This window comes from Lepidochelys kempii, chromosome 6 (genome assembly GCF_965140265.1).
Source record: "Lepidochelys kempii isolate rLepKem1 chromosome 6, rLepKem1.hap2, whole genome shotgun sequence".
Taxonomy (NCBI): domain Eukaryota; kingdom Metazoa; phylum Chordata; order Testudines; family Cheloniidae; genus Lepidochelys; species Lepidochelys kempii.
The window spans coordinates 44,664,636-44,691,514 of NC_133261.1; the positions used below are offsets into that span (position 1 = coordinate 44,664,636).

Here is a 26,879-nt window from a genome sequence, read left to right on the forward strand (position 1 = left end):
CTGAGCACCCTCATGTCCCAAACACACAAAGACAATCCACTTTAGCACAATGGGGAGAGCACCTTTGCACAAATATGCTTGTTTGCCCACAAACACATGAACAGCAGCTCCTCCCCAAACTCTTATGAATGAAGAATGCTCACATTAATGTTTGTGGAAAAGCAAAACAAAAAATTGGGCTGCGAATAAGACGAGATAACATTTTTCCATGTGTTTTTCAATGAAAATTTGGGTTTTAATGAAGCAAAAAATTTTCACAGTCTTGTCTTCACGGAAAATTTTGATTTTTCTTTGAATAATATTTCAAAATATTTAAGTTCTTTGAAAAATCAAACACAAGTAAACTGAAATAGTTTGATTTGGATATGCTCTCATAGTGCTTCATGTTGTAGTTTGGTTGCCTCATGTCCCCGTTCTCCTCTAGAGGCAGGTTTCTCTAACCAGACTACACCTTACGTGATGCACTACACTCTCTCTCCAAGAGGGAAGACCATAGTAACCATGGGAGATGTAGTCCAACCAGGGAATCCAGCCCATAGAGAATGGGGACATGAGGCAACCAGTTTTCAGCTGAAATGTTTTTGTATTAGAATTTGATTAAATATAGAAGTTTTTCATGGGAAATAAAATATTTTTCAACCAACTCTGATTCTGAACATGGACAAATCCCCAAATGAGTCAGAATTTGATTAAATATTCATTGGGGATTTTTCCACAATTTTTGCCGAGTTCTAATCTCTATTCTTGCTCAGGATTTCTATCCTACCTCTCCTGCATGGTAAGCAAAGGGCTCATAAGAAAATCTTAATGTGGCCTGCATTACATGCTTCCACTAGCCAAATGATGTCTGGGGACAGGGAAGCAGCAGTATTCGTTCACTAATATAACTCCTGTGCCTTGTGGTAGTGTATAACATTTTGAAGCTCACGCTTCTGTTCCTTAATCCTGTGCCTGCTGAGTCAGGAGTGGTCCTTTTATAGAGGGTTTGATCCGTCCCAAGGATTTTGCACTTAGGCACCTAATTCCCACTGAACTCAATGTTAGGTGCAGAAATACCTTTGAAGATCTGGTACATAGAAATGGCATTTTATTTTCCCACTCCCAGCCTAAGCCTATCTGATGATATTCAACACATTTCCAAACCTTCAGATTTGCAGACTTCATACAGAATAGACTAGATTTTATTTCAAAATACTCCTTTGCACCCCTGACATCCCTAAGACATGAGTAATAAGCACCCTTGCCAGTTAGTGGTACAATATTTTTGCAGAAAATGAACACTACGTCAATACATTTGCGTATTTACAGACATCTGCCACGGATGATAAATCCTCCAGTAGATTAAACCTCAGAAGAACTGATGAATAGTCATCGTCAAGCTGTTAGAGATTGGTTGCATTACCATTTCCCATAAAAGATTCAGCTTCTACTAGTCTCCAACCATGTGGGACAAAAAGAGCCTAGTATTTGCCAACATTACATCTGTAGGCTTGATGGGAGATTGATTTTATGTAGCTTTACAGGTGTACTCCACTGTCACTCAGCAAACAGCCTTTGAAATAATGCTAGGGGACCTGACAAAACTGTTAAAGATATTCATGGACAAAGCACAACAAGAAAGTAGTTGAGTAGAGTGTGCGCCTTGGAATTCAATGACAGCTTGAAATACTTTTTATAGATTTATATTTTTCTATTGATAAGCCATTTAAAAAAGAATTAAATTTTATTTGCCATTCACCTAATCCCTTACAAGGATCCATTGTTGTCTGAAAATGAATAAATAAATAATAATAATAATAATACTTTGCCTTCTGTAACACCTTCTATGTAAAGATCTCAAAAAAAATTTAATAAAAACACTGATAGAGTTAGCCTCAGACTAGCCCCATGGTGTGCATGGGGGCTATTATCACCCCCTTTCACAGACTGGAAAATTGCTAAAGTGCATAACTCAAGGCCACACAGGAAGTCAGTTGCAGAGCTGGGAACAGAACCTAATTTTAAAACAAAAGTTGCATGTCTACATCTGTAACCTATGCACCACCACCATCAACTGCCAAGCTCAGTGCTTGAAAATTGTCATGATGTGATGCGCAGTAGAAGAGCAGAGCAGCTAATTGGATAGACAATGAACATAAAAACATCTGGGATGGTCCAGGGCCAGTAATCTATGTAAGTGTACAACCATTTTAAACATAATTAGGTGACTAACTGCACACTCAGATTTAATTTAGGCATTTTCCTAATTACATGATTTCTAAACAATTCCATTTAAACTGTTAATTAATTGATGCTAGTGTTCTTTAGTAACTGAAACAGTACAAGTGAATAGCATGAGAGAAACAACAGAATACACAGAATTGATAAATTACACAGACAGTTTTGCATTTTCTTCCACTGTTACATTTTTCTAACACAAATACTGCACATAGTTTCATGGCATTTCAGGACAGAAGGGTTCACCCGATCATCTAGTCTGAGTTACTGCACATCTTAGGACACTAAACCCCATTCAGTTACCCCTGCAATGAGCTCAATAGATTGAATCAGACTGAAGTATTACAACCCTCAGGAGACTAAACTCTGTGTGCTATGGGGCAGAGATAAGAAAAGACTGAGGTGCACCACTGCCCAATGGCAGGAAATTGATTGTGTGAAATATGCCTGATGATCCTAGCGAGTGACCCGGGCAGCCTGCTGCAGATGAACAGTCCAGTAGAGAACGAGTATGTTAATACGCAAAGGAACATTCAGAAATGGGCAACTGCCCAAGTACCCACATATTATGTCCCTAAAATGTTATTTTTAATTCTGCGGCATTGCCAACCCCACACATTCAAAAATCATGAGCTTCGACCCAATAATCATAAGGTTGGCTTAAAAATCATGAGGGTATTTTTAAGTTACACATTTAGGGTTCTTTTATTTCATTTGAGAGTATTTAGGATATACTTTGGGTCACATTTTCAAGATCTTTTCTGCAAGCGCAAGAACTAGAAACTTACTCTATTTTGCTACAAGCACATCTCTGTAAGGTATGATTTGCCCCAAATGTGTCTTTTTTTACATCAAATATCTGACCCGGGAGTACAGTGACACACAAGTCCCTGATCAGATATTTTGGCATTAAATGAGTGTTCTAAGATGTACCTCATCATGTGCCATTTATTTTCATTTCAAAATCAGTCATGTGCCCTAACATGCTGCTGTTTACATGGACTCTTCCAGCAACATAAAAATGCTTCTCTTGTAAATGCCAGTGGTCATTATAGAAAAAAAAAAAGACAAATTTTCCAATGTTACTTTAGTAACAGCGAATGTACTAAAATGTATAATCTATCTAGTTTTATTTTGGGACTTGTGATTATTATTGAGTACCTTAGTTTTGAGCCTTTTGAGTTAGATACCTTAACTGAAGGATTTTGGGGTGGCAAAGCAACTCTCATTTGTTGTGTGACCTTTGTCTTTTTCAATTCCGGATACAATAAGTTAAAAAAAAAAAGTCCTGTATAGGAAGGCACCTACATGTGTTTATCTTGTTTTTTCTTGTGATAACAATCAGTAACTAATTGCCCACCTCTAAAAGTGAAAGAGTACTCATGATAATTTTCAGGTAAAGAACCAAAACCTACATATTCCCAAGGAACAGAGAGGGAGCTGTATCACCAGTTTTGCATTTTAAGGAGACATCTGTAAACAATTTATTGTCAAATTTATGAATTTTCAAAATAATATTATAAAAATAAAAAAATCCTCCAGTTGTGTTTGATTATATGTAATATAAACTATCAAAATAACTTTTAGAAGTCTCAAGTAAATTGTTTGCCTGAAGATCAGGATAGAATAAAATGAAAATTAAACTTTGTTTACATTTTTTGACGTGGCTAGACTGGTACAGTAATAAATGCCTAGGCAGTAAATTTTTTTTTACCCCAGACTTCTGTTGAGTAATAAATGCACTTTTTATGCTATTCTTCAATGATATAACAGCAGCATTAGGAATAGTAAGACATATGTTATAAACAGAATATTTTACATAAAGCAAAAATATTACCGTACATTCTCGTTCATTAGCCCGTTCATTTACAAGCTGACCCCCCAAGATGGATAGGTAAAAATAGTTAAAACTGTATGACACTTTCATAAGCCGACCCTATATTTCAGGGGTTGGCAAACTTTGGCTCCTGGAAATATACTGGAAGACACTCCAAGTAAACAAAACGTCCCAACCTGCTAGTGGCTTACCTGATGGCCCGGGAGCGAAAGTTTTCCAACCCCTGCTATATTTTAAAAGCTGGTGTCACAAGAAACACTCAAAAGTTTTGCTAGAATTATTTTAATGTAATCTAATGAAAAACCTGTTATAATAACTGAACAAATATGTATTCACTTTCAAAATTACAGTCAATATTTTAAATCAGTAAATGGATATTTAAAACAAGTAACTTAGAACAATATGAGACTTTAAAAAGTCTTAAAATCCTTCAAAGTCTGAATCAGTCTCTGATTCACCAAACAGTTTCAATCACAGCTGCACCTGCATTGTCATTGTAGATGTTGGCAGTGTCGTCTTCAGACTCCAATTCCTTCTCATCATCAGCCTCTGTTGTGTCATCATCAAATATGGCATCATCTTCTGACCTGTCGAGTGCATTGCTGATACAGCATTTCCTAAATGATTTTTCTATCATTTCTGACGGAATGGACACCCACGGGTCCTTGAGCCACTGGGCGACCAGACTGATTTCGGGCTTCATAAGATTCCCGCCTTTTGTCAACTTCGCCATGCCTGAGCACATCCATTCAGAAGACATTTTGCGTATCCTGTCTTTAAAGGGTTTGTTCAGGCAGACATCAAGCGGTTGTAGAACTGAAGTTAAGCCTCCAGGTATTACAGCCAAAGTAGTTTTCATATTTTTGGCCACATTTTTCACCTCATCCGTCTTGTGTGCCCTGAATATGTCTCAAACGAGCATAGCAGATTTCTTGAAAAGTGCTCCTGGTCTCTTATTCCACACTTTTTCCAGCCATTCAATAGTCCCACTTTCATCCATCCATCCCTTTTTTGTGTGCACATACGATGACACCAGCAGGAAATTGCATGTTTTTAGGCAAGGTTTTTCTTTTAAAAATAACAACAGGAGGGAGCTTTGATCCATTTGCCGAACACAATAAAACCATCCTAAAATGGATTTTTTCATGGCCAGTGGTTTTAATTAAAACTGTTTTTTCACCAATACCGGTTACTGTTCTGTTGCTCTGGAGATTGAATGTCATCAGTGTTTCATCCATATTTCCTATTTGTGACAGTTCAAATGCATATTCCTTTCGATATTTTATAATAAACCTTTGGAAAGGTTCGATTTTTTCTTGCAGATCTCTCAGCAGCTTTTGCACTATCTTTGTTCGCTGACAAAGACAGAGACTATTACGGTTCACAAAGCAAGTACACCAACCTGCTGATGCAACAAACATTGATGGCTTTACTGACTTGTATTTGTCATCTTTCGACATTTGCAGAACATGCAGATGAATTCCAGTTCTAGTGACAATGTACCCATTTTGTCGACATTCAACAACCCAATTATTGAGATCTTTCTCCAGCTCAGGAAATGAAGCGCATTATAATAGATTATTATTATTATTGTAGTTATAGATTTTGTAGGACTTTATTTCGAAATGTCACCTGCTTTATCACTGTCAAATTATTATTGTTTTTTGTTTATTTCAAAACAGCCCTATAGATTGGTATGTCTGAGTGGATAACAGGCTATTTCAATTTTATTAGAGATTCCATCGATTCTACATGTTATATTTTCATATTGGCTCGAGACTTATGAGGTCCATTGGTAGAAATGCATGAAGAAATCAAATTACACAGTAGCAGACTGACACCAGTGCTATACTACTATAGTTCATTGTACTTTTCTGATTGGCTTGTAAGGCATAGCATTTTGTGGGTCAAATGTCATGCAGATCTGCAGCACTGCTCTTTTAGTATTCCTTTCAAGCCAATCTAGTCCACTAAACAAAGCCTTTGCAACTTTAAAAGGCTGCTGTATTGACATCAATAAATGGGTCGGCAAACTTTGGCTCCCTGCCTGTCAGGGTAAGCTGCTGGCGGGTCAGGACATTTTGTTTACCTGGAGCATCTGAAGGCATGGAGCCCCTCAACTCCCTGTGGTCACGGTTCGCCATTCCCAGCCAACAGGGAATGGTGAACCGTGGCCACAGGGAACGGAGGGGCTCCATGCCTGCAAATGCTTCAGGTAAACAAAACGACAATGTATTAGATATTCAATTCAATGATTTCATAGAGTTTTAAATCATCTAATTTTGTCGTAGACCCGTTTATAAGCCAACCCCCGCTCTTTGATGTGTCACTTTTTTACCAAAAATATTTAGCTTATGAATGAGTATATACGGTAAATAGCATGCTGATTAACAACTGGCAGATAATTTATTATTATAGCTCTCTGAGGAAGAAAAGATTCTGCTTTCTTCATTTAGCCTGTGATCATCTTACACAAACTGAAATGTAAAAAAAATTTGAAATACTATAACATTTCTAAATGTATAGAGGCAGGGAAAAGTAAACATGGATCTGGATTTAAAGATCCAGATTTATTTCCACATTTGCCTTAAATTATGCATTGTGACAGGGTTGGGCCAAAGGGCTACAGGAGAGTGATAGAAGGCAGATATATTAGCCCCAGGTTAAGCAGGTCCCTTTTTCCTGGGTAAGTTAACAGGGGCAGTTCCAGAGCAATCAGGAACTTTCTGGAACCAATTAAGGCAGACAGACTAATTAGGACACCTGGAGCCAATTAAGAAGCTGCTAGAATCAATTAAGGAGACTAATCAGGGTACCTGGTTTAAAAAGGACCTCACTTCAGTCAGCTGAGAGTGAGAGGGCATGCTGTTGGAGGACTGAGGAGTACAAATGCTATCTGGCATCAGGAGGAAGGTCCTGTGGTGAGGATACAGAAGGTGTTGGGAGGAGGCCATGGGGAAGTAGCCCAGGGAGTTGTATCTGTCACACAGGTGTTACATGAAACACTGTAGACAGCTGTGATCCACAGAGCCCTGGGCTGGAACCCAGAGTACAGGGTGGGCCCGGGTTCCCCCTACCCGCCCAACTCCCTATTGGATACAGGAGGAGCTGACCTGGACTGTGGGTCCCACCAGAGGAGAAGGTCCCTGGCCTGTCCCCTGACCCACTAGGTGGACCAGCAGAGACTCTGGGGATTGTTCTCCTTCCTTTTCCCCATGCTGGCCAGTGATGAGGTTAGCTGAGTGAACGGCAGGTTTGAGCCACTAGCAAAAGTGGTCAAACTGAGGACTGCCGTGAATCTCTGAGGCAAGCAAATCCGCCAATAAGCACAGGACCCACCAAGGCAGAGGAGGAACTTTGTCACAGCGTATAAAACCACGTGCCTCACTCATGTGCACTGGCTAGTATATCGTTCTATTGTTTCTTCTAGCACAGTAGCTCTCAACCAGGGGTACACATATCGGTGGGGATATGCAGGGGTCTTCCAAGGGGTACATCAGCTTATTTAGATATTTGCCTAGTTTTACAACAGGCTACATAAAAAGCACTAGCAAAGTCAGTACAAACTAAAATTTCATACAATGACTTGTTTTTACTGTTCTGTATACTATACCCTGAAATGTAACTACAATTTTTATATTCCATTTGATTTATTTTATAATTATATGGTAAAAATAAGAAAGTAAGCAATTTTTCAGTACTAGCGTGCTGTGACACTTGTATTTTCATGTCTGAGTTTGTAAGCAAGTAGTTTTTAAGTGAGGTGAAACTTGGAGGTACTCAAGACAAATCAGACTCCTGCAAGGGGTACAGTAGGCTGGAAAGGCTGAGAGCCACTTTTCTAGCACATCAAGAAAGACAGTGAACAAAAGAGGAAATAGAACAAAGTAGTAATATAAGTGTTTTTGATCAAATGGATTTTTATCAAAGTTACCCTCACCATAAACTGATTTACTTTGAGTTAATGCTCGGTTTTATTGTGTTTTATTTATATTTTTAATGAAACAAATTATTTCCTCTGGCTCTGTTTATCTCCCATCCAGGTAAAAAGAACATTCTTCTAAAGTCACTTAAATGATTTTTAAGATATTAACTATGTCACTGTGGTCTGAATTAGTCTATGAGATATACTTTAATTTCAGTGTGCAATACACAAAGATCTGTGCACTGAGAACTGACTATCCTCCTGACATAATTATATGCATAACAGTGTACGTAAGTTACATGTAAAAACGCCCACACACCTCGATCAAAGGATAGTCTCTCATGGTCTCCCAATGTACATATGTAATTGAATGTGAAGCAGATCCTCAGCTGGTATAAATTGTCAAAGTTCCATTGAAGGCCCTGCCCTGGGAGGTTTGGGACCTCAAGAAATGCAAGAATGAACCCTTTACTACCACCCCCCAGAACTAAGGATAGAGTGGAATAATGGCAACCAATTGTTGTGTAAAGTTATTACTCTCTCCTCATTCAGGGTCCCCTCCCGCACATGACATACTTCTACTTAACACCTACAATAAATGAGTCAACATTAACATTTAACTATTTCTTTACTTTAGATTATTATAATAATAATAATAATAATAATAATAAAGTCAACAACAACATGGATATAACAAGACATGCCAATGCCCATCATGTTTATATGCTGTAACCCTTTCCAAATTTTTTTTCTTTCTTTTGTTTTCCCTCCTTAGAGCATAAGCCATTTAAGTAGGCCCAGGTGTCTTTCAATATGTCTGTACAGGAATATTTTGGGTGCCATTGTAATATAAATTATTTATAATAAATAAAACCAGCACTATTCTAGGAATAATGGACCATAGAAAGCCTTGTTCTGTAGTTGCTAATAAAAGGTAGGAATTTACAAATAGTTTCTGAAATAGCATGGTTTCCTCTTTTTGTCTCTATGATTAGGGAAACTAAAGTATTTCAGATACCACAGTCCTATTACTATGGGTAAATATTGACTTTTTAGGTTATAATTTCCCCAAACTATTAGCAACCTCTGTAAATAGGCTTGCAAATGACTGCCAGTAATTTATCCAAAGTAATGGACAATAAACACAAAAATGGATAACACATTGTCAAGGTTCCTCCCCCACTCTGAACTCTAGGGTACAGATGTGGGGACCTGCATGAAAAACCTCCTAAGCTTATCTTTACCAGCTTAGGTCAAAACTTCCCCAAGGTACAAAATATTACACCCGTTATCCTTGGACTGGCCGCTACCACCACCAAACTAATACTGGTTACTGGGGAAGAGCTGTTTGGACGCGTCCTTCCCCCCAAAATACTTCCCAAAACCTTGCACCCCACTTCCTGGACAAGGTTTGGTAAAAAGCCTCACCAATTTGCATAGGTGACCACAGACCCAAACCCTTGGATCTGAGAACAATGAAAAAGCATTCAGTTTTTTACAAGAAGACTTTTAATAAAAAATAGAAGTAAATAGAAATAAAGAAATCCCCCCTGTAAAATCAGGATGGTAGATATCTTACAGGGTAATTAGATTCAAAAACATAGAGAACTCCTCTAGGCAAAACCTTAAGTTACAAAAAAGATACACAGACAGAAATAGTTATTCTATTCAGCACAATTCTTTTCTCAGCCATTTAAAGAAATCATAATCTAACACATACCTAGCTAGATTACTTACTAAAAGTTCTAAGACTCCATTCCTGGTCTATCCCCGGCCAAGACGACTACAGACAGACACAGACCCTTTGTTTCTCTCCCTCCTCCCAGCTTTTGAAAGTATCTTGTCTCCTCATTGGTCATTTTGGTCATGTGCCAGCGAGGTTACCTTTAGCTTCTTAACCCTTTACAGGTGAGAGGAGCTTTCCCCTGGCCAGGAGGGATTTCAAAGGGGTTTACCCTTCCCTTTATATTTATGACACACATGCAGTCCTTTCTTTGCTTGAATATGGACTGCAGGATCAAGCCTTTAATTTTTTAATCAGTAAAACTGATTATGTGACTTAGTGAACACGTGTACTGCAGCAACATTGATTAATATCATATTTTTCTAGCAAACCACAATATCTTGAAGTTAGGAAGTTCAGGTGATTTTAATCTTTATGTTAATTAAAAATGCTTTCAGTTACAAAACTGAAAGGGCGAAATCCTGATCCCATTCAAGTCAATGGTAAAACCCCCAGTGACTTCAATGAGACCAGGATTTTACCATTCAAGTCAATAAAACCATAATTTACTTCAACTGGCCCAGGATTTCTCCCAAAAGGTTTGAATAAAATCTATTCAATAAAAATAAAATAGGATATGTTCTCATCAGGCTGTCATAGATTCATAGATTTTTAAGGACGGAGAGGGACCATTATGATCATCTAAATCTGATCCTCCTTCAACAAAGACGTAAAGAACCTTACCCAATAAACTCTGCATCAAACCTATATTTTCTGTTTGAACTACAGCATATCTTTTAGCAAGATATTCTGTCTTGATTTAAAGACTTCAAGTGATGGAGAATTTACCACATCCCCAGGTATATTCTTACAGTGGTTAAATACTATCACAGTTTAAAATGTGCACCTTTGGCTAAGTTCAGCTAGCTATGCCTTTTTCTGTTAGATTGAAGAGCTGTCTCTTCTCCATGTAGGTATTTGCAGACTTTGATCAAGTGACCTCTTACCCTTCTTTTAGATGAACAAAATAGATTGAACTTTCTAAGCGTCTATACAGCATGTTTTTCTGATTTCAAATAATTCTTGTAGCTGTTTTCTTAATGCTTTCCAATATTTCAACATCCCTTTTCATGTGTGGACACCAGAAAGAGACAGTACTTTAGTACATGGATAATACCATCTCTCTACTCCTACTTGTTATTGTCTTGCTTATACATACGAGGATCCTGTTGGCCCTTTATACCATTATATTAGGAGCTCATGATCAAGTGGATATCTATTATGTCCCCCAAGACCTTCTTAGTATTTCTGCATTCCTTGTAAGTGTGGCCTATGTTCTTTGTTCCTAGATGTATCACCTTGCATTTGGTTGTGTTGAAATGCATGTTGTTCAGGTTGGAAGTAAAAATTCCAGAAAAGACATATATGAATTTTCATCCTCTGAGAAGTCTAGTTTGATTTTCAATGAGGTGGTATTTTCAACAAGTGAAATACATTTAGTCCTACTAATGCATCACACCACTGTAAAGGAATTAAAATATACTACTGCCTCTCTGTGTACTGGACAGAGCTTAATCTGAGAGAGAATATTAGGCCTCACTATCCCCAGAAATACTGCTGACTCTTCCATGAGACTTCAAGGTTGTTACTGAATAAGCATTTAACTCTGTTGGAATCCCACATACTTCTCTGTGCTCTGAGCCTCTACTTGCACCATTATACAACAAGGTGTTCAAAGTGGTATCCAAACGTATGCCACTCTATCTACTGAGTGAAACTGGAACAGCTCAAGATACACAAGCATGCTTCAACTAACCCTACCCAGAGATTTTTATGGGGGTTGGCAAACTCCAGGCGAGTACAAAATAAGCCAGATTGAAAGAATATTTGCAGTGGGAAATATGTTCTCCCTATGTTGATGATATATTGACCCAGCTGGTATGAGCAACCATACTTATGGAAATGGGAAGGCTGGGTTTTTGGAGATAACCCTATGAAATTAGTCAGAAGCAGCACTGATTCTTCCTTATCTTTTTTGATATTATTAATACAGCACTTACCTTTGTTGCAATCGCATGTCTCTACCTGCACCAAAACACAGTACCACATTGTTCTGAGCCTGAATATTTCAGCCATAAAAATCTTTTAAAAACTTCAAATGGGGATGCAGTTCAAGGTAGGACCTTAACCAAAAATAACTTAAGCTATTCATATATAATGTTTGGAGGGGAAAATATCTATTTAAATACAGTCTGTTGTTTCTATCAGATGTCAACATTTAGTATTACTATTTGAAGTGGAATGTTTGTATTTAATATTTAATACTATGTATAATGAAAACTGGGAAAAACAGTACACTTTCAGAAAAGTATAAAGTGCCCATTATTATTCATCTCTGACTTCATATCAGTGATTTGCATATTCAATGTCATATCTCCAGGTATTTATGAGAAATTTGCCAATATCAGTGTAATGTTACCAAAGGAATTTTGCTCAGCTCTGAATCAGGAATAAGTCTGCTGATGTCACTGGGCTTACACTAGTATAAAATTGGTGAGATCAGAATTAGGTCTGAAGTTTTAAAATCAGTTTTCTTTTACAAGCTAGTGTAATAACCATTCAAATTCAGAGACAGAAATCATGTTTCCTCCTCTAGTCAGACAAGTTACTGATTCATCAGAAGTGAAATTCTGCCACACATTTTGATTGTCCAAATCAGAGAACACTTCTTTTTCTTTTTTCTTTTGTAAAGGGAGGGAGAAGTTAAAGCAGATGAAACCTAAGCTACTTTTTATATCAATTTTTAAAAAATAAATTGTTTAACAGATGTAAAAGGAGCCAATATTAATTTTCAATCTATGATGTTTCTCATACAAGAAGTTTTAAATAGACTTCAAATTTTAGCTGTTTTAAAGAATGTATATGTTAAAACAATAAGGCACAACATGATCAATTGTGGGACTGAAGTTGGAATAGTTCAATGGGAGTTTATGCTGTGGATAAATAGGTGCATAAAGCCCTATATGTTTAAGTTGTACATACAAGGGTTGCTATTATAGACATCTGAGCCTTGTGTTTCAAGAACTGTTTTTCTAAAGAAATTAATATTAGTTATGCCCATTGGTTTAGACTTGCTTTACCATGTGATGCTCCATGTTTCAATTCCACAGCTTAATTAAAATTGAAGACTGAAGACAGAAGTCAAGACTCTTTCCTAAGATATCAATTTTTTTCTTTCCTTTTATTTTTCAATTTGACCACCTCTGTACAGTTTGAAAGATGAAAATTTACAAAAGTATATTTAATATAAAGAGAAAATCAGACTATTTTACTTTATTTCACAGTTTGATAGCAGCTCTTAGTTTGGCAGACCTTCCTCTTGGGTTCTCTTGAACATCTGCAGCGTGGGGAGTAAGCACTTTTTTCTGTATAGATGTCCACCTTGAGTTGGATTTTTCACTAGAGAATTCTTCCACATCTTGTTCTGAGTAATATTTTTGTCCTTGTCTTATCTTCTGTCTTATGTTAAGGTTGGACTTTTCTGAAACATCTATTCCTTGAAGGAATCGTTTGATGATACGATCCTCTAGCGAATGAAAAGAAAGGGCTACAAGTCGACCTCCAGGTTTCAGAAACTTCTCAGCTATCTTCAACCCTACATAGAGTTCGCGGAGCTCATCATTCACAAATATACGTAAGGCTTGGAAAGTTTTGGTGGCAACATGTGTAGGTCTCTGAAGTAAGTCTTTTCGGGCATACAAAGCTCTTGCTGGAAAAGCACCTGTTGTGGATTAAAGAAAGAGAGAAAGGAGATTAAAGTTTTGTCATCAAGTACATTTATACTGCTTTCCTGTACTGAAACCTGTTATCTTTTAGAAAAAAATCTGGTAATTCCATAAACTTTTTGTACCTGCCATTATCTACTTTTGACATTAATCCAGTGATGTGTACTGACTTTAAAGTAAAGGATACTACGAACAATGAGTAGTGAGCTCCTCCCTTTATAATACATCTTTAAGACCTGCCCTTGAAACCCTTAGTTACACGAGTAAGCCCTGTTCAACTGAGCAGTCCTATTGTGGAATCAGGCCCTTTTTCTACAGAATCATTCACACAAACTGCACCCTCAACTCCTTCACAGAATTGAAAAATAAAGTTGCACGTGAGATACAAAGCAACAGCCATGAAACTGCGATACATTAAAAATTACAGAGAGGGTAGACAGATAAAATGCCCTAAAACTCTGAAGTGAAAATTAGTTTTCTATATCTTCATTAGAAATAGTACTCACTACATTCATATATAGATGTAGATAGACAGGCATGCTTGGTTGCTTGTCTGAGATTCTTAAAACAGGTAACATATATAATTTATGCAGAAGCAGAAGCAAATAGTAAGTGTCATTTTCTAGATTAAAGTGCAGTAATTCACAGAGTCTGGATTTAAATAATTATCCTATTTTAATTAAATGCAATTAAATACTTTTTCTAGTTTAAAGAAATAAGACTATTACTTGTTAAACTTTAATGGTAGGGGAAAAAATGAGCAAGCCATATTTGGTATTAAAAGCGTAGTGAATCTAATTGTGATACTACAACACTTGTGATACTATTTGTGATACCACAAAGCTGCTTTATCCGCTCAGTAAAACACTAAAAGGAAATATTATTTTCTAGTAGTGTATGCACTTCATTTAAGTATTTATATAATTACATTTCAATAAGATGACACTGAATAGAGCTGGATCTCTAGCTTTCATAAATCCTACTTTAGATACTTCACAGATTGATAATGTCTTATATATGAATTTGGATATAGTTGTCTGTAGCTATTGCAGAAACTATAATTCATCCATCAGTATAGTACAGTGGTCTCTAACCTTTTTATGCCCAAGATCACTTTTTGAATCTAAGGGCAACCCAAGATCTTTCTGACCCCTTCCCTGAGGCCCCGCCCCTTCCCCGAGGCCCCGCCTCACTCACTCTATCCCTCTCCCCCCCAGTCGCTCGCCCTCCCCGCCTTCACTCACTTTCACTGGGCTGGGGTAGGGGGTTGAGGCTCAGGAGGGGGTGTGGACTCTGGGCTGGGGCTGAGGGGTTTGCAGTGTGGGAGGGGCTCTGGGCTGAGCCTGGGGTAGGGGGTTGGGGTGCTGGAGGGGGTACAGGGTGCTCACTCTGGGAGGGGGCTCAGGGCTGGGGTGCAGGAGGGGGTTTGGGGTGCTGGCTCTGGGAGGCAGTGGGGCTTGGGGTGCAGGAGGTGGTTTGGGGTGCAGGAGGGGGCTCAGGACTGGGGTGCAGCCTGCTGCCGGGCAACACGTATCTCCGGCGGCTTCCGGTTGGCGCAGCGAGGCTGAGTGTGGCTGCTGCTAAGGCAGACTCCCAGCATATCCTGGCCCCACACCACTCCCGGAAGGGGCCAACAAGCCCCTGCAGCCCCTGGGGAGGGGCGTGGGGCACGTGGCTCCACGCACTGCCCCTCTCTGCAAGCACTGCCCCTGCAGCTTTCCCTGCCTACCCCAAGTCCCTCCTGGCTGCGGGGCTGCACTGGCCACTTCCAAGAGTGGCGTGGCCCGGGGTAGGCAGGGAGTCTGCCTTAGTGGCAGCCACACTACACCTCCAGAGATCGCGATCAACTGGGAGATCCTCTAGGTTCGACCAGTCGATCGTGATCGGCTGGTTGGTGACCACTGGTATAGTACAACCAGTACAAAATGACTGTGTCACATATTACCACACTTACATTATTTCCTGTTTGTATCAATATTACATATTCCTCATGGAAATCCTTTATATAAAGATAATCATATGCTAATTAGCATTGTTTATGCCTAAATTGGCACCTAACAAAGAATCAAGAATACAGATTTATTACACGTTACTAAGATCTTACCTTTGTCTTCTTGTAATGTATTTAAAATGTATAAATAAAGAGAAAAATGCAGGTTTACATTATTTAAAGTTCATATTTTTCTCCTCATACCACATAGTAACTTCCATACAAGATGATGAATTTTAGATAGAAAAGAAATGATAAGAAAGGCAGGTTTCGTACTATGGTTAGCCTAAATTTTCCATGGTCTCACTGTTCATACTTTGGTATTAGTGACAGTCTGCTTGAACTGGGACAAACGGTATTTGAAGGAAAGCAAGCTTAAGATATAATGTTGAGTTGTCAGCATGTGAGAGAGTACTGAGGTTTAAAGGGTGTTGTTTATAGGGCTTCTGTTCTTCCTAGATTATATTCTATGGATAAGAAGTCTGGAAAGAGGGTCTATGTGAAGTAGCCATGCCAACTAAACAAAAAGGCATCCACTGGGAACATGTCCCAATCAGATTTTTTGGAGGTTACCTAGTCTGCAGATTTTGAGCTGAATTAAATAGGTTGAAACTATGGAAACCCCAGTGCATAGTATTTGATTACACTGTATTGGGTGAGACCATTGCTCTGTTTCAGATTACTTGTTTGACAGATAAGGCAAGTGACTGACTAACCTTGTATTAATTGCCTGAGGTTTACAAGAGACATCCTGACTGCATTCATGCTATGCATCTGCTGCTAAATTTCCAATTTTATTTTTTTATTATTTTTTTATTTTCTAAGATAGAGGGGTTAAGAGGGAACAGTTGATATTGTTCCCACCTCAAGTAGTTAGATTGTTTCTGGTTAATGTGACAGTGTTACTTGTGTGAATTTGTTGGACAAATAGCTCTAAATACTTGTGGCACCTTAAGAGACTAACCAATTTATTTGAGCATAAGCTTTCGTGAGCTACAGCTCACCAATGAAGTGAGCTGTAGCTCACGAAAGCTTATGCTCAAATAAATTGGTTAGTCTCTAAGGTGCCACAAGTATTCCTTTTCTTTTTGCGAATACAGACTAACACGGCTGCTACTCTGAAACAGCTCTAAATACTGCCAACTAATCTATATTGTCCACTGACTCCTTGAGGAATTGCACCATTCTCTTTACTATTCAGAAGAGAAAGATGACCAAGGTGATATTTTCTGGACTTCTTTGTGTCATTATTCACCTTACAAAATTTAGCTTTATATCATCATTGCCTGTGCCAGGTTAAAAAAGGCTGACGAAGCCTGGGCTAAAGAAAAAAGCATATTAAGGTGCAGAAGAGTCTTAAAAGAGATGTGAATTTGAACCCAATTTACAAACCACTGTGCCAGGTGAATGCAGAAGCCTGATTCAGGGAAGTGAAAGCAATAATGTTATTTGGTAAAGGGATAGAACTGTTCCTTGCAACTGGAATCCAAACTCCACATCCAGATTTCCCACTTCTTCTGAGTTTTAGGTTAGGAATCCCTAAATTAATGGCAGGAACTGAAAAGCATTTGGGGCAGCTCCCCCTTTGATACCATTGGGGATGGGCAGCCCAAGACAGACACTGCACCCCAGAAGATACTGGAACCCATGTCTCAAGGACCTTGATTCCACATGTGAGAATATGCAGAGGCCATTCAAAGAAGAACTAAGGGGTTGAACGTATCCCTTAATCAAACTCAACATCAGCTATAAAAGGGGGGAAAGGATTTTCTGCTTTGTATTATATGAAAAAAACCAGCACTAGTTTGGATGATACTTGAAGCGCTGGCTCTCGCACAAAGGCATTCCCTACTGAAAACTTTCTTTAAGAATGCCAAACTCATGCGGGTCGGTGGGGGGGCCCTTTCCATCATCTCAGGATACTGCATGAGGCACTCTATTCTTGATCTGGAAGAGAGGATATTAACTGGGGATAAGAAACAGGCCACTTGACTTTGGGACAGGCCACTTTTGGATAGCATCCACTTTGGCCTGTTTTCCCATCTTCTCTTTTTTCCTGCACAAGGAGCCAACCTGAAGCTGTGAAGCATGTTGAAAACTGTGTATTTGCAAATGTGTGGGTGGAAATGAAGAACAGAGACAAAGGTTCTCAGGAAACAGCTGCATGCCATCCAAACCTGCAATAATTTGCAGACTAAAATGTCTGAATATGTAAACACTAGATTGCACTACCTTTACAGTTGGGGCGGCTGTGTGGTTGCAAGTGATGTCAGAGACACCTTGCAAAGCTTGTTTCAGCAGCTGCTCCAGTCTGGAATAATTTCCAAGATAGTATGACATATTTCTACACTACTGGCTCTGCTGTACATTCCTCTGGTAAGATTTGAAGGTAAAAAACAGAAATTCTGCTGAGCTGTATAAATGATTGCCTGAGACAAAGTGAGGAGTTCTATAGAGTGAGGTGGGTCCAGAAATGTGGTCACTGGCAACTGATGTAATGTGCAGCATCCTGTTTAATATACATATTAGAGAAAGCAGCATTTTACCCACCCCCAAACACTTAGCAGCAACACTGTGATCTCATCGTTCTTTCCTGGCATGAACCAAATCATCTGATCTCTGCCTCTAGTCATGGAAAATTTCAGCCATGCTCATTCTGTGCCATGAAGAAATGTAACACAATGGCAAGAAAACATAAAACGTATGTCTGAAAAGAGTAAAGCGATAGCAAGAATGAGTATCAGGAAAGACAAATGAATTGCATCTACAACTATTTGACCTGCTGTCATAGGGTGTGTCAAGGTTCCTTCCCCACTCTGAACTCTAGGGTACTGATGTGGGGACCTGCATGAAAGACCCCCTAAGCTTATTCTTACCAGCTTAGGTTAAAAACTTCCCCAAGGCACAATCTTTGCCTTGTCCTTGAACAGTATGCTGTCACCACCAAGCGTTTTAAACAAAGAACAGGGAAAGAGACCACTTGGAGACGTCTTCCCCCAAAATATCCTCCCCAAGCCCTACACCCCCTTTCCAGGGGAAGGCTTGATAATAAGCCTCATCAATTGGTACAGGTGAACACAGACCCAAACCCTTAGATCTTAAGAACAATGAAAAATCAATCAGGTTCTTAAAAGAAGAATTTTATTTAAAGAAAAGGTAAAAGAATCACCTCTGTAAAATCAGGATGGTAAATACTTTACAGGGTAATCAGATTCAAAACATAGAGAATCCCTCTAGGCAAAACCTTAAGACACAAAACCAGGAATTTACATTCCCTCCAGCATAGTTTATTTTACAAGCCATTAAACAAAAGAAAATCTAACACATTTTCTAGGTAGATTACTTACTAACTTTACAGGAGTTGTAAGGCTTACATGCCTGATCTGTTCCCGGCAAAAGCATCACACAGACAGACCAAACCCTTTGTCCCTCCATCCAGATTTGAAAGAATCTTGTCCCCTCATTGGCCATTTTGGGTCAGGTGCCAGAGGGGTTACCTTAGCTTCTTAACCCTTTACAGGTGAAAGGATTTTGCCTCTGGCCAGGAGGGATTTTATAGCACTGTACGCAGAAAGGTGGTTACCCTTCCCTTTATATTTATGACATGCCCCCCAAATCACAAATAGGGTGAAATACTGGCTGTGATTTCTTCCTGGAGCTCTAGGAGAAAAGAGAGTTAATAAGACACATACATCTCTAAATATACTACTAACTGTATAAAGACTAACAATATTTTCCACATCTTAAGGACTATTTGATTCTGGGAAACTTTCCCAGGAAAGTGCATCAGCCACTTTGTTAGAAGCTCCTGAAATGTGTTGTATGTCGAAATCAAAATCTTGGAGAGTTAAACTCCATCAAATAAGTTTTTTGTTATTTCCCTTGGCAGTATGAAGCCACTGTAGCGCAGCACGGTCGGTTTGCAGGTGGAAACACCATCCCCAAATGTATGGGTGTAGCTTTTTCAGAGTGTAGACAATGGCGTAACATTTCTTTTCACTGATTGACCAGTGGCTTTCCCTCTCAGACAGCTTCTTTCTGAGAAACACGACAGGATGGTGGTGGAATCTCCTTCCTTAGAAGTTTTTAAGGTCAGGCTTGACAAAGCCCTGGCTGGGATGATTTAATTGGGGATGGGTCCTGCTTTTGAGCAGGGGGTTGGACTAGATGACCTCCTGAGGTCCCTTCCAACCCTGATATTCTATGATTCTATGATACTATGAACTCTTGAGTCGATCCTTCCTGCATTAAGAGTGCTCCCACACCACGCTCAGACACATCTGTGGTTACTAGGAATGGTTTGTCAAAGTCTGGGGCCCTTAGCACAGGGTCAGACATGAGTGTTGCTTTAAGCTGGTTAAAGGCCTTCTGACACTCTTCAGTCCACTGAACTGCATTTGGCTGTTTCTTTTTGGTTAGGTCTGTCAGTGGGGCGGCGATTTGGCTGTATTGTGGTACAAATCGCCTGTAATATCCCGCCAAGCCTAAGAAGGATTGGACCTGTTTCTTTGACTTTGGGACAGGCCACTTTTGGATAGCATCCACTTTGGCCTGTAGGAGGTTGATAGTTTCTTGACCCACCTGGTGTCCCAGGTAAGTCACTCTGTTGAGGCCTATTTGACACTTCTTAGCCTTAGCAGTTAGTCCTGCCTCGCTTATGCACTCGAAGACTTTTTGTAGATGTCCAGGTGTTCTGCCCAGGAATCCGAAAATATGGCCACATTATCATGGTAGGCGACTGCATATTCTCCCAATCCTGCTAGGAGACCAGCTACAAGTTTTTGGAAGGTGGCGGGTGCATTCTGCAGCCCGAAAGAGAGCACATTAAATTCATACCCCCATCTGTAGCATATCCTGGATCTCCTGTTCTATAGCAGTTTTAGCGTGAGGAGACACCTGGTAAGGTTGGGTGAGCTCTAATTGGGTGAGCATTACCTGTGTCAATGGAGTGGTATGCCCGTTCAGCCAGTCCTGGGGTGGCTGAGAACGTTGGCGCGTAGCTAGTGCACAGATCCTTGATCCGCTGTCACTACATACACCCAAGGGTCATGGAGAGTTTCACCTCTTCCACACCACCATCACTTTTCCCTTCATAGTAGACACCTTCAGGCCACTCAGCGTCATCTCCTCCCTGGGCTGTAAACTGACAAACCTTTAATTATCTGGAATAAAAGGGCTTTAGAGTATGGTACACCTTAGGCTTTTGGTTGGAGGTGGGAAATGCCATGAGATAATTAACAGCTCCCAGGCTCTCTTGGACAGTGAATGGCCCTTCCCACGACGTTTCCATTTTATGGGCCTGGAGCGCCTTTAAGACCATGACTTGGTCCCCTACTTTGAAGGACCACTCTCTAGCATGTTTATCATACCAGGCTTTTTGCTCTTTTTGAGCATCTTTTAGGTTTTCTTTAGCAAGGGCTAAAGAGGCACGGAGGGTGGTTTGTAGGTTGGTTACAAAGTCCAGAATGTAGTTCCTGGAGAAGGTGTAAACCCCTCCCATTGCTGCTTCACCAACTGTAATGGCCCCTTAACCTCGCAGCCATATACAAGTTCAAATGGTGAAAACCCTAAACTGGGATGTGGTACAGCTCTGTAGGCAAAGAGCAACTGCTGCAACACTAGGTCCCAATCATTGGAGTGCTCATTTACGAGTTTATGTATCATGGCCCCCAAAGTTCCATTAAACTTCTCCACCAGGCCATTTGTTTGATGGTGATAAGGGGTGGCAATCAAGTGATTTACCCCATGAGCTTCCCAAAGGCTTTCCATAGTTCCTGCCAGGAAATTAGTTCCTGCATCTGTGAGGATGTCAGAGTGCCAACATACCCTGGCAAAAATGTCTGTTAGTGCCCGGCACTCTTTTAGCCCTGGTGTTGCTTAGAGTTACTGCTTCTGGCCATCGGGTGGCAAAATCCATGAAAGTCAGTATGTACTGCTTTCCTCTGGGTGTCTTTTTCGGAAAATGACCCAGAATATCCACAGCTACTCGCTGAAATGGAACCTCAATGATCTTGATTATCACTACAAATTTTTTTTCTCCTGCTGATAATAGCTCATCTTAGCTAATTAGCCTCTTACAGTTTGTATGGCAACTTCCACCTTCTCTGTATGTATATATATATATCTTCTAACTATATGTTCCATTCTATGTATCCGACGAAGTGGGCTGTAGCCCACGAAAGGTTATGCTCTACTAAATTTGTTAGTCTCTAGTCTCCTGTTCTTTTTTTAAAAAGTAAAACAGTCATCCCAGCACTAGAAATAAGCCCAAACTGGAACCTTTTATTGGATGTTCTTGAACTTTGGTAGTTTGGGTAAAATGGAAACAGATTCTAATCATATCTGGTTTTGGTTTCCTTGGCCCATCTCTACTATATACTAGTCTAACGGAGCTTTCTTTTACACTCAGTTGAAAAAAAAAAGATAGCTTTATCTTCTATGTCATCAAAATATTTTGAGAATCTTTGTCTTTTTACTTATCTGCACTATCAAGGCTCCTACAAATGTTTGTACTATTTCAAAATTATTTTTTAAACCTAAATAAACTGGACACACTGCTATCCCCTGGGAGGTAAAGAAAAACAGAAAGGAGTAGAATAGGAATCTTAAGTTTCACAAATTTAGAAGTATGTGAAAAAAGAAAGATGCAATTCTAGCCCACTTGTACCACTTTGTGGATGTTGCTGTAAGGCCAGAAATACAGCATTTTTACTACCAAACTTGCAGCTAATATTTCCTCTTTCATTTATCCCAGTTTTTTAATATGTTTGTGCATGTTTACATGCTTGTTTAACAGTACTTGTGAGTTTAGTGCTGCAGCATTATTTAGAAGTGGATGAGTTTGGTGAGAATTGATGATAGGGATGAAGTTCAAACAAAATGTTTTAAGGAACTATGCATGACTAATCTAAGTTATTGTGTGATCTTATATATGTGACCCTGACCTGTTCCCATCCCATTAATGCCCATTACCCTTATCTGTATGTCATGCCTGACCTAAACTGTAAGCTGACCAGGGCAGGGTACGATACAAATGTTGCTGATGATAAAGTGAAAGGTGCTTGACTAACAACTCTAGAGAAACTCTAGAGAAAAGGCTAGAGAAAAACTCTAGAGAAAAGATCATGTACCAGCTGTATGGAGTGAAAAGACTGCTCAGTGTCCAAGCCCAGTGAATCCTTGGTCTCTCTGCTGAGACTATCAACAACTAATGAATGTTTATTATAGTGGTGATTTTTTTCACATGGGCATCTATTTATTTGGAACAGTTGTTAACAATCCAAACTGGATTTGAATCAGCAATCCAGGGGTGAAATTATCCCATTCTCAGTCCCCTGAGTCAGTAACGTTTCCGAAGTCAGGAAATCCTGTGCTTTTTGCTAAGTCACAAACGAAAGCCATATTAACAGTAAAAGAAAATCTTGCTTGGTAACAGGCATTACTATGTATAATAATACAACAAAATTTGTATGGGAAGTCTATAAAATGGATTTCATTAATAAAAACATCATGCTTCTAGCTAGATTAATTATTTGAAATCCCAGTTGAGAGAAATTATCATTTTTAGTTGTGGGATACCCTGATATTACCTACACTTTTAAAAATCTAATAGATTCATACGTTAAAATGTATTGAATTTTTTAAGCTTGTGAATCATAGAATCATAGAATATCAGGGTTGGAAGGGACCTCAGGAGGTCATCTAGTCCAACCCCCTGCTCAAAGCAGGACCGATCCCCGACTAAATCATCCCAGCCAGGGCTTTGTCAAGCCTGACCCTAAAAACTTCTAGGGAAGGAGATTCCACCACCTCCCTAGGTAACACATTCTAGTGTTTCACCACCCTCCTAGTGAAAAAGTTTTTCCTAATATCCAACCTAAATCTCCCCCACTGCAACTTGAGACCATTACTCCTTGTTCTGTCATCTGCTATCACTGAGAACAGTTTAGAGCCATCCTCTTTGGAACCCCCTTTCAGGTAGTTGAAAGCAGCTATCATATCCCCCCTCATTCTTCTCTTCTGAAGACTAAACATCCCCAGTTCCCTCAGCCTCTCCTCATAAGTCATGTGTTCCAGTCCCCTAATCATTTTTGTTGCCCTCCGCTGGACTCTTTCCAATTTTTCCACAACCTTCTTGTAGTGTGGGGCCCAAAACTGGACACAGATGAGGTCTCACCAATGTTGAATAGAGGGGAACGATCACGTCCCTCGATCTGCTGGTGATGCCCCTACTTATACATCCCAAAATGCCATTGGCTTTCTTGGCAACAAGGGCAGACTGTAATGAAATGAAATTAGCAATGTACTGTGCCTGTCAATGTGAGGCATTAAAGTTCCCTGAGTGCATGAGAGTGGTGGAGTTTAAAAATTAATTCAGACCATGCACCTATTTGCTGGAATTCATCTGTTGAATTTGCATCACATTTAATAAGTTTCTGTGACACAACTCATGTCCTTTTGTCTAGCCTCTCTTAATCCAGTGTTAATTCACACCCAGCTAAAATTCAAACAATATTACAAATTTCAAACTGTTAATTAAAGTCTGTGAACTTGGATAGATCTGGATAATACTGGCTTTGCCCACTAAGGGTTTTTTTAAACTTTTTTATTAGCTAATCTCCAACTTCTCTCAAATTAAATCCAGATGACCACATGATCTCACAATGATCTGTCAATGGGTTACAAATCTAAATGAAACCAAGCAAAATTAAGTTACTAGCTTAAGCTAATAGTAACAAGGCATATCACCCACTGAAATGAAATAAGAATCGTTGATCAGTAGAATAGAAGAAGACTAAAGCTACATTTTAAGAGGTTCAAAATTTTTATATTTTTCAGTAAGTTTTAATGTATACCTATTAACCTCCAAGTAGCTGTGGCAAAAATCTATCTAAGGCAGAGTTTCCTGTTGATCCCCGTGGACATGTTCATAACCCCCTCACTGAGAACCCATGATGTAAAGTATTTATAGAGTGACTATCGCTGTAGGATATCAGTGTTTAAGACAAATAATTGTAAAAACGGTTTCTTTGCTGACAGGGCATGAAGTTTGCTTGCTAGCAGGAAGAGATGATGGACACCTTAAATTATAAAAAGTAAATTAGATTTCTAATGACATTTCAAAGTGAGTTTCATTGGGTGTTTAAGATCAAGAGTAAGATTACCTATCGATACCAGATGTTTGAGATGGTTAGACATCATCAATAGCTTTATTGACTCTAGAAGGGTCAAAACCTGCCAGTCTCCCTTTTTCCTGCAAAAACTGCAGAGCCTCTGGTATTGTGACCTGCCCATTTAAACAATCACAGCACAGTTCTTTCTGGTAGCCTCCCAGCAGAAAGTTGAAGCAAATGTTTCACATTTACTTTTGTGGAACTGCATTCATGGGCACAACCCCACATGCCCTTCCTAGGTCTTGTATTAAAGGTTAGAGGTAAATATCTTCCTGGTTTGGAACAAAATATCCATCAGCCTGTGGTGAATACAAATCCTAGGTTTTAAATTTCTGGCTATTAACTCAGGCTTATCCGGGATCTGGTAAAATATGGTGAATTAATACGGAACAGTGGTGGGCAACCTGTGGCCTGCCAGCGGCCCATCAGGGTAATCTGCTGGTGGGCTGCTAGACAGTTTGTTTACATTTCCAAGGCCACCTGCAGCTCCCAGTGGCTGCGTTTTGCCCACCACTGATATAAAAAGTTTTGGGAGACTAGCTAATCTGGGTAGGGCCTATAAAACTAATAGGTAGTTACAAGGACTACAATAGCATTGTTCGTCCTGATTTTTCTTGGCCACTCAAACCAGCTGAGAAAAAGATGGGAGGATGTACATCCATTTTCCAGATAGATTCTCTCTCATTCAAGCAATGTCGCATATTTTCTTGTTCCAGTGCTTTGCAAAAAGCGATTGGTTTCTTCTTGCTTTTGGAGGTGCAGCCCCCAAAATCCTGAACATCAAGTTTTTAATTATCTGCTTAATTACCTCTCCCTGGGCTTCTGTCCCTTCTAGACAGAAGATTAGATGGCTTAACCCATTGAATTGTATATTCATTTACCCTGGACATAAATCTTAGATACTTAGAGTTTCTTCTGTTCTGTCTAGAGAAGGATTCTGTGAGTATGTTCCCTGACCCTCGGGCTCTGGTTTCCTGCCAACCACTGCATGGCGGTCATTTTGTAGGACAGATTTGGATGTCAGGTGAAGAATTAAACTACAGTATTGCCAATTGCTGCTAGTTCTAACCCTCTGATGTTCTGTTTTCTCTCTCATTTGGACCATTTACTCAGTGATGTTTGTGTACCATATGTGCTCCTCAACTTGATAGCAAAGCATCCACGGTGATCTGCATTGCAGGAGTCGCTGTGAGGGGATTCTTTGTGGTAAGGGTTTTTGTATGTTGACACCCCCACAACAAGGATGAGAGCAGGGAGAGTGAATGGAAAAGTGAGGGAGTTCTCCTGGAGATTCTACATCAATAGGAGGAAGGCTCCTAGAGGTCTCATGTGTGGTAAGGCCCACTGTGGCCATGCAGGAGACCATCAGAACTATAAGCAATGGAAGCTCCTAGAATTAGGTAGTAGGATTCCCTGAAAGGTTCGAGATCTAGTCCTTGACCTTGTCTGCTCTGCCCTGAGGAAGTGGGTGAGGCCAAGTCCCTTGATGAATCAGATCCTGGATGTGGGATAGAGAACTCTTTTCCCATCTGATCACAAAGTATGGTCTTAGAGGACCTGAAGAACTTCTTGTATTGATAACATGGCTCCCTTCCTGATGGCAGACTAAATCAGGAAATTGACCAGATAAAATATGAATCTCTTCCCCCTCTCCCTGAGACATGCAATCATGATGCCCATCGCCTTGGAGAATACTGACTTATCATCAGCACCCCAATAGGCATGCATGCCAAGGAAATTTCTCCTCGATCTTCCCCTCTCTCCATATCTCAAATGTTCATATTTTATATCCGTTGAAATCTTACTTTGCAGTTTCTTTTCAATTAAATGTTTTTTAATTAAAAAAAGAGAAACTAATAGCTATTAAGATATATAGTGTATGTTTCATCATGCTTACAAATGGAATAAAAAATAATTGAATTATTGTACATACACTTATGCTATGTTAAATATTACTTATTGTAATAATTTACTATGGATTACTTTAAAAAACCACAAAGATGGGTGTATTATTAGTGACAATGTACACAATACTGAAAAAATAGTTCTGCTATTGTTCGTTATTCCTTATACTGTTACACAATATACCGTATATGTAATACTGTTCATTATACCTTAAGGTATAAACAATTAACAAAAGCTTAATAAGAGCCACTCCTGAACTCCTTACTCTGTGCGGATTCACACTGAAATCCAGGGAGTTCTCCCTAAGCATAGACTGAAAGAATG

General features: G+C 39.5%; 1 protein-coding gene across 1 annotated transcript in view; it reads right to left on the bottom strand.

Moving 5' to 3' along the window:
• Positions 1-12,845: 12,845 nt before the first annotated feature.
• Positions 12,846-26,879, bottom strand: part of METTL15 (methyltransferase 15, mitochondrial 12S rRNA N4-cytidine) — a 191,977-nt gene continuing 177,943 nt past the window's right edge. Inside the window, exon 6 of the mRNA XM_073347785.1 lies at positions 12,846-13,483. Coding sequence (XP_073203886.1) covers positions 13,041-13,483 — 443 coding nt within the window. The 3' untranslated portion in view covers positions 12,846-13,040. The remainder of the gene's footprint in view (positions 13,484-26,879) is intronic.